Consider the following 13,285-nt stretch of genomic DNA (forward strand, 5'->3'; position numbering starts at 1 on the left):
CCCATTACTAGGTATATACCCAAAGGATTATAAATCATTCTATTATAAAGACACATGCCCATGTATGTTTATTGCAGCACTAGCCACAATAGCAAAGACTTGGAACCAACACAAATGCCCATCAATGATAGACTGGATAAAGAAAATGTGGCACATATACACCATGGAATACTATGCAGACATAAAAAAGTCGAGTTCTTGTCCTTTGCAGGGACATGGATGAAGCTGGAAACCATCATTCTCAGCAAACTCGCACAGCAACAGAAAACCAAACACTGCATGTTCTCACTCATGAGTGGGAGTTGAACAATGAGAACACATGGACACAGGGAGGGGAACGTCACACACTGGGGCCTGTAGGGGGGTGGGGGGCAAGGGGAGGGATAGCATTAGGAGAAATACCTAATGTAGATGACAGGTTGATGGGTGAAACAAACCACCATGGCATGTGTATACCTATGTAACAAACCTGCACGTTCTGCACATGTATCCCAGAACTTAAAGTATATTTAAAAAAAAAAAAAAAGATGCACATAAAACAAAACCTTTTAAAAAGGGAAGAAAATAGGAGCTGAGAAATGAAGAGGGTAAAAAGATGTTCAGCAACCTGGGCAGGGGACGGCTACAGCCATCAACATAAAATCTGGCTCTGCGCCCTCTGGTAGCCAAGGGAAAAAGGGATCTCTGGGCTTTGGAACACTCATTTAGGAATAGAAGTTGCAGTCAATCAGCAGAAGGGCAAGATTTCCCTACCAATCATTTCTAGGGGAAAATTATTCAAGGTGTCAGGTTATTCATAAGCGTGAGTACAGAACCCAGCAGGGAGAAAGACTTTGGACCCAGTGTCTGAATATCAGCATGCACCCCCATTTCCTGCATTTCCAAGATGTCCCTGAAAGGTGTGTCCAAAAGATGTCAAATTTCCCTCCTCAGTGGGGCTGTGGGCTAGCAGATGAGCCCCTTGGGTCTCCCATCGCCTCCCATCAGGAGCTGCGATGTCTTTGGGGGCAGAGGGGTCTTTGCCTCCATTCGCCATCTTACTTGGGAGATTTCTCAACATAGCCTGACTGGGAAGGCCCAGGTATTCAGTTTGAGATCTTATTGCTTTATTCCGACTGCCTCTGCAGCCTTTGGAGGGAGGAGCCCTTTTCTGATGTCCAACTGATGTCTGCAGCAAGAAGACAAGAGTCCCCAGTGCACTGTGAGCTGAAGAAAGTAACCAATATTTATTGGGCACCTCCTATGGGCCATGCCCTTTGCTAAGTGTATTGTCAACATGATCTCATCAAGCCTCCTACTGAGTTTAGGAGGGGAGTGTTGTTACCTCATTTCACAGAAGCAGAAACTGAGGCTCGGAGAGGTTGGGTGACTTACTGGTCAGTGTGTGGAGCAGAGACTCTGCCCATGTTCTTTCCCTCAAACCTGGTCACTGCTGGGGCCCCCAGGGCCTAGTCCTAAGGGTTATTGTCCAAGGTAGTGGTCCATGTAGTAGTCAGGCTGGATCTGGGCCCTCCTCCAGGGTGGGGCTTTTCCAGAAGGATTGCAGGGCTCAGACACTGGAGCTGCCCCAGGCTTGACCTGCTCAGCATGGATGTCAAAACCCACTCTGAACCTGGTCCCTTTGCCCTGCTTTCTTCTCCTCCCCCACCCTCATGCCCTCATGTGGCATTGTGCCAGCCTCAGCACCTCTCGTTGTCCTCTGTAGATGCAACAGGCATGATTGGCAGGGGTCAGCTCTGCCCTGCCTCAGCCCCCACCTCTTCTCCAAGCTGTGCCAACCCTCAGGGTCTGACTGCTGCCCCTCTCTCTTAGGAAACCTCTGCCCCAGCCTGGGGAACACAAGGAGCCTCTCCAAGACAGAGGACCTTAAGCACTTCTTTTTTTTTTTTAATTTTATTTTAGGTTCCAGGATACATGTGCAGAGTGTGCAGGTTTGTTACATAGGTATACATGTGCCATGGTGGTTTGCTGCACCTATCAACCTGTCATCTAGGTTTTAAGCCCCACATGCATTAGGTATTTGTCCTAATGCTCTCCCTCCCCTTGCCTCCCACCCCCCGACAGGCTCGGTGTGTGATGTTCCCCTCCCTGTGTCCATGTGTTCTCATTGTTCAACTCCCACTTATAGTGAGCACATGTGGTGTTTGGTTTTCTGTTCCTGCCTAAGCCCTTCTTATAGGCCAGGCACTGTGCTGTGCAGGCACCTCATCACCTCAGTCAGTCTACAAAAACTCAGTGCAGTAGATATTATTATATCCTCATTTATCAGATGAGGAAACTGAGGTGAAGCAAGTTGCCCAAGTCCACCCAGCTGTTAAATTGCAGAAGTGGATTTGCACCTAGGTGCTCAAGTGCATTGGTCGTCCACCATGTGCTCAAAGAGAAGGGGCACAAGAGCATCATGAAGAAAACATAGCTAGCCTGACAGTCCAAAGGCCAGCAGCCACTGTGGCCCTGACTCACACACACTTGCCTCCTCCCAGAGCCACCACATGGGTCCTCACAGCTCTGTCCTTATCAACACTTACTCTCCTTAACAGGCAGCCTAGGCCTCAGCTCCCGGCTCTATTCGAGGCTCGCAGAGGGGCGGTAGTGAAAGGGGTCTCATTTCTCCAGGATCCTCTTTGCTCTCCTGCCCGGTCCCGGTCCAGCTTCCCTCTCAAGCATTGTGAAGCACATTTGTTAGCTTGCAGCCAGCCCTGGGAAATCATGAGAATTTGTTTCCAAGTCAACTGACGCTCCAGAGTCCACAGTGACATATTCACTCGTCCGGTCGAGCGCCTAGTGTGTGCTAGACCCTGTGACAGCAACAGGAGTGCGAAGGTAACTAAGACATCGCCCCTGCCTTTTTTTTTCTTTTTTTTTTTTTTGAGACGGAGTCTCGCTCTGTTGCCCAGGCTGGAGTGCAGTGGCGCGACCTCAGCTCACCACAAGCTCCACCCCCTAGGTTCAAGCGATTCTCCTGCTTCAACCTCCTGAGTAGCTGAGACTACAGGTGTGCAACACCATGCCGGCTAATTTTTCACATTTTTAGTAGAGATGGGGTTTCACTATGTTGGCCAGGCTAGTCTCGAACTCCTGACCTCATGATCTGCCCGCCTAGGCCTCCCAAAGTGCTGGGATTACAGGCGTAAGCCACCGCAGCTGGCCAGCCCCGCTTTTAAGGGAGGGGAGAGGAGACCTGGGCCTTAGAAGAGCACAGAGGAACCACAATTGACTCTGCAGTTGAGGAGAGGAGGCTCACTGTGGATGTGGTATTTGAGCCTTGAAGGATGAGTGTGGTTTCATCAAGTAGAAAAGGCAGGGGTGGGAGAGGGAGGTGTTCCAGGCAGGGGTGATGGTGTGGGCAAAGGCTTGCTGATATTAAAGTACATAGTTCTGTGCACCTCGAGTACTGGATGCGTGGGAGGCATTATGAAAGATGGGACTGAAGAAGTGAACTTGGCTTAGATCCCATGTACTAGGTTTGAGAAGTAAGATTTAGCCCAAAGTTTGCAAAAGAACCATGCTTGTGATAAAGGATGATGAATTGGGGAAACAGAGAAAAAGGCAGACAGACAGACTGTAGGAAGGGAGGCGTTAGCAAATAATCATAACACAGCGTGAGGTGTGCATTAATACTATTTGTTCATTCCAAGTATTGATGGAGAAGAGAGGTAGGTAGTGGGCTAGGAAACAGCTTGGGCAAATGCATTTGGAAATGAGAGACATGTCAAGATGCATTATAATGGCAGCCTCTTGAAGGTCTTAAGTTGTTTCTGGTTCACTCATTTCGCAAATGAATTCATTTAGCAAAAGCACTATGGATACAGTGCTTACCTTTAGGAAGTAAGATTTAGCCCAAATGCTGCAGAAGGATCATGCTTGTGACAAAGGATGATGGACTGGGGAGAGAGAAGAAGAAACAGACAGACAGACTGTAGGAAGGAAGGCCAGTCTGGAGCTCCTTATAGTGGCTAGGCAGTCGTCGTCTAGGCAGATACGACTCAACTGGCTTCATCTGCTGTTTGTCTCTCAAAATCTAGACATGTGCACCGCTCTGGCTGGCCCATCTATCCTGGGCATTGAGTTAAGTGTGGGGGCTGTGTGTTGAGAGTCCCCCTCCATTACTGGCAGGAACTCCACACCTCAGACATTGAGCTCCAGGTCTGCAGGGAGAAGACGTACTTGCAAAGTGAACTAAAAGCGAAACAACCTTTCACCTGGCAAGCCCTCCCGAGTCTGCATGCCTGCAGCCAGAGACGAGGGTGATGCCAGGCTGCTGCTCAGATGCTTTTCAGCCATACCCAGGCCAAGACCTAGTGACCAGGCAGCCAGAAGGAGTTCCAGGAGGCACAAGGAAGGAAGTTGGGGGATTAGGAGGCACAGAATGGAGAATGCTCTGGGGAGATGGGTGCTTTGTTGGTGCGACTGTTCATTTATTCCTCCAGTGACCACGTGAGCAGTATGGCTACACACACAGGCTCTGGAGCCAAGCTGCCTGGGCTCACATTTGGTCTCTGTGCTTTGGAAAATTTCATAAACTTTCTCTACCAGTTTCCCTTATTACCCGTGAGATTGATGTGAGGATTAACCTAGCATGTAGTAAATATCCTATAAATATTATTATTCAACAGTGTACTTCTTTGCCAGGAACAAAATTTCCCTATTCCTCTTTAAATGTACTCCAGTCTGTCTCCTGGGAAAGATTCTTGTGAGCTCCCTGGGGACAGGAACCATATTTTATTTGTCTCACTATATCCATAGTGGTTTTTGCTAAACGAATTCATTTGCTAAATGAATGAACCAGGAACAACTTAAGACCTTCAAGAGGCTGCCATTACAATGGATCTTGACATCTCTCTCCTTTCCACATGCCTTTGTCCGAGCTGTTTCCTAACCCAGTATTTCACTATCCCTCTTCTCCATCAGTATTGGGAATGAGCAAACACCGTTAGTGCGTACCTCACATGGTATTATAATTATTTGCTAGCGCGTCTGTCTCCTCCATGACTCTGAGATCCTTGAGGGATTATTCCATGTTGCACCCCAGGTGCCCCATGCAGATGTGTGTTTTGTGAACCGTTCTGTGTAGGCTACAAAGGAAAAGGCCTGGCACCTGCCCTTGGGGGCTCACCCACCCAGAGTGGACAGAGGTGTGCAGACAGAGCCGCAGGGCGGGCACGAAGGGTCCATCTGCTGAAGTCCTGCAGATGCAGCCCTGAGCTGGTCCCTCGTGTCAGCAGCCTGGCTCCTGGTCTCAGAGAGAACTGTGTGGTTCCCAAGCATTTGCTTTAGAAAGAATCACCCTCCCCTCCCTGGCTCTCTGCTTGAAGGAACTGTCAACCTGGGAATTTGCAAACTCTCTCTTTTATCCTTAAGAGGAAAATGTTTTGGTAAAAAGTCAATATGAGCAGATACACTTGGGTGAAATTCTTTCCCTGGAAATAAGAATAGAGTCATTAATATCCACAGTAGAGTGACTTTAAATGCCCCCAGGGGATCAGCAGGAACCAGGGCCGTGAGGAAAGGATCAGGGTGGGGAAGAGGCTCCCACTTCCCTGTGAGGAGCTGCAATGCAGTCTCACTGGAGCTCGCTGCTGCAATGCTGTTGCCTGTGGTGGTTGGTGTGGATGCTGCCTGCCAAGAGCCCTGATTCCCCAGGAAGAGAGAAAAAGAATTCCCTCAGGACGACCCCGGTCTCATCTGCCTGTACAATTCCTGGAGCCTTTGGGGAGCTGAAGTCAGGGGCTCAAGTGCCCCTGGGTTTCCTGGAGGAGGCAGGTGTGGTGAGACAGCTGACAGACAGGAGAAGGGATGCTCTGTGGAAGTGACCATCCGGGCGTGGGAACCAGATGGCCCCTGGCTGTAGTCCTGATGCTGCCACTTGCTAGCTCTGTGACCTTGAGCAGGTTACTCCACCTCTCTGAGACAGACTCACTGTCTGGACAATGAGTAAAATTCTACCTTTCCTCTCTCAGAGATTTGGCTTTGGGACCCAATGACATCAATTGGAAAGGACCCTGTGGGTGAAAGGTAACCTTTCAGGACAGACAAGCCTGTCTGGGCAGGATGAACGGGCTGTGGAGCCCTGTATATCCTAGCTCACTCTTTGAACCTCAGTTTCCACTTTTTCCCTTTTTATTTATTACCGGGTCTTAAATGAGTGTTGGGGGTATTCGATTCCCCCTCTCCCTGTAGTTTTGTGGCCAAGCACTGAGCTGAAAAGACAATTCCTCCTAGTTCTTCAAGCCTATAACCTGCCCGCTAACCAGCTGTGAGCTGTAATACATTCTCCAGTGTCACTGTGAAGTCTGTGCCTTCACCCCCGTTTTATAGATCAGGAAACAGAGGCTCCTCCAAGTAAAAGGGCTTGCCTCAGATTTCACAGCCAGTGAGTGGAAAAAGCCTCTGGGATTCAAATGTCAGAGCCCATATTTTTCCTACTTCTCGCACCTGTTATCAAATGCTGCTTCTTCCTTTAACCTACAGTTCCCTCCTTCACCTCCAGCGTCTCAATGCCTCCCACTCTTTAAGGTTTGGTTCAGTGATGACTTCTTCTATGAGGCTCTACTCATTTTCTCAGATTTCTTCCTCCTCCAAATTTCTTTTAAAAATTATGTTTTTTCTCTGACTGTAAAAGAATGCACATTACATTAGAAAAGATACACAAGCATACAGAACATAAAAACCACCTAATATCCCCTCATCCAGAAGCTTCCAGTTTTTTCTTTATGCATTTGCATATGCATTTGTGTATACTTTTCCCCAAAATTTCTCTGATACTTTGTCCTACTTTTCTTTTGGCCCTTATAACTTCCTGACTTCAGTACCTGTCTGATTTGCCCTACCAAAGTGTGAGCCCCTGGAAGGCAGCCTCTGTGCCCTGATTCAGGCTGCCACACATATGCCGGCTCCTAGTGAGCTGGAGGGAAGGACATGCGGTTGGGGAACTTGGAGACTCATGCTTTTAGCTGTGTGCTTCATCCCTAGAGTGCAGGCAGAGGAGGAATCGAATGCCCTCAGCACTCTTGTAAGGACCCCAGCAATCAGTGTGAGAGGGTGCCTGCCAGACACACCATTCTTTACTTTTCAGCTTAAAACACATACAAAGCTTTGGGGCGGCTCATTGGAGGAGACTTGGGGCTACACTGGAAAGAAAAGAACTTGAATTCACACCCCGGCTTCTCCTCTTCCCAGCTCCCTCACATTTGCAAACTCTGAGTCTCAGTTTCCTCATGTGTAAAATGGGGATAGGGTTTATAGGGTTGTAAGGATGAGATGATGAGTTGTTTGCAAACACCTTCTCACAGTGCGCAGGGAAGGCCAGCAATGAGAGCCAGTCCCTCCCTTTCTTCTTCCCAAATGATTAATATATCTGTTACCAACTTCCATTCATTATATAGCTCTGTCATGTGCTAAGCACCATGAGGGCTGAAAAAGATGTTTTTCCTGCCTTAAAATCCCACTGGGGATGAACGAATTACACAGGAGCTGATTAGAAAGGAAGGTACTCCATTATGAGGGCTAATTGAGCAGTGCAGACAATGTTGCAAACTGAGTTAGAGCAGGGAGAGCTTATTGTGTGCTGGGGTCCTCAGGGATGCCACAGATGCATAAATAACCACCTCTGCTACTCTGGAAGTAGTCACATCAGGAAGACTCCAGAGATAAGTTTATCTAGTCTGTGGCCACAAAGCTGGAATTTGTAAGCTTTGGGTTTTTATGTCTCATGTTACCAGCTTGTCTGTAAATTGTAAATTACAGCAATCTGATGGTTAGGGAATGCGAAGTTTGGCTGGGTTAAGATAATAAAATGAGAGCACAAAGATTAGAGAACAGGAAAAGAGGGGACTGAGGACTACATACCCATCATAATCTCCATTCAGTCACCTGACCCTTAGCGGGAAGGAAATTTCATCAGGCTCATTTCCATCCTTAATTTCGTCCATCCTGGTTCTCCTAACAAGGGGCATTTATCAGAGCTATGGCATGGGAAATCACAGGGGAGTAATGTACCACGACATTTACGAGTATGAACTTTGGAGTCAGAGCTATTTCTCCATTACTTACTGGCTGTGTGACTTTGGGCAAGTTACTTAGCCTTTCTCTGAGCCTCACTTTCTTTATCTTAAAGTTAGGGCGAACAAAATAAACCTCCTTCATATGGTTATTTTGAGCTTTATAAAGAGACAGTAGCGACTGAGCATGGTGGCTCACTGCCTGTAATCCCAGCACTTTGGGAGGCCAAAGCTGGAGGATTTGGGCAACATAGGGAGATTCCTGTCTCTACAAAAAAATATACAAAAATTAGTCAGGCATGGTGGTGCGTCCCTGTAATCCCAGCTACCCAGGAGGCCAAGGCAGGAGGATCACTTGAGCCCAGGAGGTGGAGGTTGCAGTGAGCTGAGATCACGCTGTTGTACTCCAGCCTGGGCAACAGGAGTGAAACCCTGTCTAAAAGAGAAAGAGAGGGAGGGAGGGAGGGACGGAGGGAGAGAGAGAGAGAGAGAGAGAGAGAGAGAGAGAGAGAGAGAGAGAGAAAACTACTACGGTGCTTATAAAAGTTCAATAAATTTTAGCTGTTTTTAGTATTATTAAAGTAAGATCTGTGTGAAAATAAAGATTTTTTCCCCGAATGTTCATGTCAGAAGTATATATTTCATTGGCAAGTGGCTGCTTCTGGAAGGTTGAGAGGTGTCCTAGGGGAGGCGATACAGCACTGGCAAAATTGCCATCACAATTCAAGTTACCTCACTCAGTGTTTTTTAAGTTATCATAATCCACAGTATGAAAAGCATTTGACATTACAGTCCACTATATTTATGCATTTATAAACAAGAGAAAAAATCACGAAAAATATAGTACCACATGCAGTACACACTGATTTCATCTATCCCTTTTTTTGTTTTCTTTTTCTTCTAATGCACTTGCCGCCTACTTATTCCAGACCCAGTGATTGGGTCCCTATCCACAGTTTGGAAAACACTATAAGAAATGGTTTTGTCCTCTCACTTTCCCTGTCTAAGATTTAGTTTTCCAACTATAAAATGCTCCTGATGCCCAGCCAGCCTCACTGCTGCTCCGAGTCAATGCCAGGAACGCTGATTTAGCACATGTTATTTGGAGGGTACCCATCCAGGTGCTGTGGGAGGGACAGAGACTGAGAAGGGTGGTTTCTGACCCCACAGAGGCCATTTGGAAACCCTGGGAATGGGTGGGAGGATGAAAGGGGTAGGGATTCCTTCACCCCTAAGACCCAACGTGATGGAACAGCACTGGGGCGGGAACTAACTGGTGTTGGTCTTTCCCATTTGTGTCCCAGCAGCCTTCCTGACAGCGAGACAGGAGAGGACGCCAGGTACAGCCTTGGGACTGGGTCAGAAGTGGGTCCCAACAAAGGGAAGGGGCAGAGTGGGGGCGGGGGACTTGTGGGTGGAGAATGCTGAGTGTGGATTCAGGGGTGTGCAGCCTACATATTTTCAGAGACCTGGGGCTAAGGCCTGCATTCTCAATGAGGGCAAAATTTGGTTCTTGGGGGCGGAAAACACTCAGACATTGCAATGCTTTGTGACTGTCCAAAGTACCAAACAGATAGCAATGTATCTGTGGTGCTAAAATGTCATGGTGGATGGAGTCAGAAAATAGATTAGTGGTTGTGAGGGGCTGGTGGGAGAGAGAGGGAAGGGACTGCCGATGTGTATGGGATTTCTTTTGGGGAAGATAAAAATGTTTTGGAATTAGATAGTGGTGATAGTTGCACAACCTTGTGAATGTACTTTTAGTTTCAGAGGTATTCTAAACCTCTGATTTTTTTTTTAAGTGACAGGAAAGACAGAAAAAATATATATATCTAAAAAGGCTCAGTGACAATGGAAAAGAAAGTTGAGAAATACGGCTGTAAGAAAAGGAGATGGGTGTCCCTCAGGCCTTGCAGAAAATTCAGTCTTGTTGCTCTGTGTTCAATGTGCAAATCTAAAAAATCCGAGTGAAATAGATTAATGAGGCTCTGAGTCCCTCAAAACGTTCCCTCCCCCCACCTCTCCCAAGAACATTTGAGACACCTAGGGGTGGTATGAAGTCAGGATGGGAAGGTGGGCTCAGCTTTATAAATAAGTTTAAGCCTCTGGCCTTTGCTTTCCAACACCAAAGAGGCTTCACTTTGCTGTATTTTCTCTGCCCTTTCTCCCTCTTTGTCCCCAAGTATCAGTATGTGATGACAGGCTCAGCCTCTGTAACGGTAGTGACCGTATTTCTTGAGCCAAAAATCAGACCTCATGGCGTGTGACAAGTGTGCGTGTGTGGGTGAGAACAGAGTGGCAGAATATTTGACATGGGAGCAGCTTGGGCAGTCCAGGGCACATGGCACTGCACCTGACATCTTCCCTGGCAGATCCCTCACATTCCATGGTTGTCTTCTGATGGGGCCACATGCGCTGCAGATCATGCCTGAAGCCCTCACAGCTCCGTGGCCATGGGTTCCCACCCCCAGAGTGCAGGTGCTGGTGTCAGCCTGCCTGGCCTGGCCTGGCCTGGCCTGGCTCTGTCCAGAGTGCTCCCTGCGCCGGCTATTTGTGCAGCTGTATCAGCCTCAGACCTCAGCCTGTTCATTCCAACCCGAATACAGAGGCTGGGTCTGGAGGAGCCACATAGTGGGCTGCATACTCCCTGACCTGGCAAGTTTTCCCCCCAGAGCCTGCACCAATGGCATCTCTCCCCATTCTCCCTCTTAACTGGGTCCTCCAGGGCCCTCCTCACACACCCATGCGGTCAGGCAGCAGAGGCTTCCCCAAGATGGCCACACCCCACTCTCCACACCTGTCTATGCAGCAGCATTTGTAGCTGTAGACTGGGTCCCGGGGATTGTAAAGGCATGCTCATGTTGGGTTAGAGGGAGCTCAGCATCTTCCTGGAGGACACGGTTCACTCCCATGAGAGCTCAGTGTGCCTTTCCTCCCCTGCTGCAGCCCAGAGCGGGAGACAGCGACCGGCTCGGATATCAGGTACCACATCCTGGGAACATTGCCCTCCAGGGTCAGCCCCCTCCAAGGCGCTCTCAGGCCCAAGGGAGCCACATCACTCTGGAGGGCAGCCCCCAGGCCCTAGCCCCAGCCCCAGCGTCTGGGGGAGGCCAAGGAGGGCCCCTGTGCTCCACTAGGTGGCTTGGGAGCTGCTGCTGTTTCTATGCATTCATTTACTCCCGTCACACAAGATCATTTTTATCTGGGATCTCTTTTTTTTTTTTTTTCTTTTTGTCTTCAAAAACCACATCACACAAAATGTGGCTTCCTTGGCTCTGCTTTAAAAAAAAAAAAAAAGTTTTTCCATTTGGAGAATTACCTGCTAAGTTCAGTGACTTGAGGGCCACCCAAAGAGGGAGGAAGCTGAAAGTTGAGTGTTCCCTTGGTTTGGTCATACTTTTGGGCTCCTCCCTGACTAAGGAACAACAGACTGCAGGGCTGGGGCAGGCTGGGTGTAGGGCAGGGAGGGGATGAGGTCCTGCTGCCCCAGTCAGCTGAGACCCAGACCTCTCAAACCTGCCTGGGGAAAGGCAAGGCCACCAGAGGCCACGCTAAGCAGATTTCTACCAGCTGCACCTCCCCATCCCCTTGCCCCTGTCAGAGCAATCAGCTTGACAACTGCCTCTGAGAACAAGCCCCTGAGAATGCCTCCCGCACCCCTGCTCCCACCCTGCTTCTTCCAGAAAGAGAGGCCCTGTGGCCTATGCTTCTCAGAAACCATGGCTGCTAAATGCCACTGTGGAGGAGAACATCATCTTTGAGAGTCCCTTCAACAAACAACGGTAAAAGCCTGCTGGAGGGAGGCAGGATGGGGTAAGGGAGGAACTGTCTCTGGCCAGCCTACCCCAGTTCCGGGCCCCTCCATCGATCACCCACACCCAGCCATCTCACTCACCAGGCGCTTATCTGCACTCCAGCCTCTCCATATGGTGCGCCTGGAGAGGGGCCAGGTGTGCCTGAGCATCGGGGCAATCCAGCTCCCGGAGGGAAGAGGGCAGGTGCGGAGGGAAGGGAGAGAGGCCTGCTGCCTTTTCTCTAGCTGGTGGGAGGGCTAGCCAGCTCTCTCTCTGAGTCTCCATTCGCCTGGCTTCTGCACTATTTTCCCTCCAATGATAATAGTCAGGGCTGGCATCGATTGAGCTCTTATCACATACCAGGCCCAGTGCCGAGCTCTTTGTACACGGAATTTCCTCTCATGCTTACAACAACCTCAGTAGGTAGGTACTATTTTTATTCCACTCTACAGATGAAGAACCAAGTCTCAGAAAGGTTAGGTAACTTACCCAAGGCCACCCAGCCAGTAGGTGACCAAGATGGGTCTCAAATCCAAAGCTGCCTAACACCTAAATACATGTTTTTCACCAAGATACTCTGATGCCTCCATGAACTCTGGCTGGCACCTGCCCAGGCCAAGGGCTGGCTGGGGAAGTATGAGAGGAACAAGCTGGGCAAATATTTGACAAGCCATCATCATTACTGCCTAAACCAACCAGCAGTGATTTTCCCTAGCAGTGCCCCAAGCATGGGCTCCGGCTGCAGCTTTTCCCACTGCATAGAGACCATGAGTGCCTTTTCATCACTTACTCTGCACGTTTGCTCCCAACCAATTCCATCCTTCTAGTATTTAACCTGCCCAAACGCTGTGTGAAGTGCTGATCTCAGCTCTTTTCAAGCTCACATGGTGTTTGCTTGCACCCAAGCGGGAGGCCCATTAAAGCCATTGCTTACCCTGGGCACAGCTACCCAGAGACTGATGACCCTCTGCAAGTGCTCAGGCCAACTCTGACCAGGCTGACCAGGTGCACCCTCTGCCTCTACCCATGCCAGGTACAAGATGGTCATTGAGGCCTGCTCTCTGCAGCCAGACATCGACATCCTGCCCCATGGAGACCAGACCCAGATTGGGGAACGGGTTAGTAGCAGCCTCTGAGGGGTTTTTTCAAAGCCAGGACCCCCAACCTATCACGCCCTGAGACACTACTCAGGAGAGTGGGTAACTAGGAAATAGGAGACGTTGAAGGCTGAAGAGTTGCCTGCAGTGAGGTCAAACATGATGTCCTTGATGATGTCCTTTGACAGGTTTTCAGTCCTGCTTGGAGGGCAAGGTCAGCTTAGCGCCCTCCCAGGCTGGGATCTTCTTCATCTGTGCCCCAGGTATATACTGAGAGCCCACGCAGCACTGTGCTCAGCCTGGGTGGTATTGTTCCTGTTCATCCTCCTGATGGGGTCCCCTCCACAAGCTTAGAGGAATAGAATTCTCCTGTGACTGTCCTCCCTTTGTGTGA

The 13,285-nt window shown here is 49.2% G+C and overlaps 1 protein-coding gene across 10 annotated transcripts in view; it reads left to right on the plus strand.

The window, feature by feature from the left end:
- The window catches only part of LOC105486959 (ATP binding cassette subfamily C member 8), an 84,223-nt gene that overhangs the window by 50,999 nt on the left and 19,939 nt on the right, over positions 1-13,285 (plus strand). For 7 of the 10 annotated variants that reach the window (XM_071075022.1, XM_011750153.3, XM_011750147.3 and 4 more), the window contains 4 exons: positions 9,305-9,340; positions 10,947-10,982; positions 11,684-11,782; positions 12,828-12,912. In XM_071075022.1, coding sequence (XP_070931123.1) covers positions 9,305-9,340; positions 10,947-10,982; positions 11,684-11,782; positions 12,828-12,912 — 256 coding nt within the window. The remainder of the gene's footprint in view (positions 1-9,304; positions 9,341-10,946; positions 10,983-11,683; positions 11,783-12,827; positions 12,913-13,285) is intronic. The other 3 variants (XM_011750148.3, XM_011750151.3, XM_024794477.2) reach the window with 1 other exon arrangement.

This window comes from Macaca nemestrina, chromosome 12 (assembly GCF_043159975.1).
Source record: "Macaca nemestrina isolate mMacNem1 chromosome 12, mMacNem.hap1, whole genome shotgun sequence".
NCBI classification, from domain to species: Eukaryota; Metazoa; Chordata; class Mammalia; order Primates; family Cercopithecidae; genus Macaca; species Macaca nemestrina.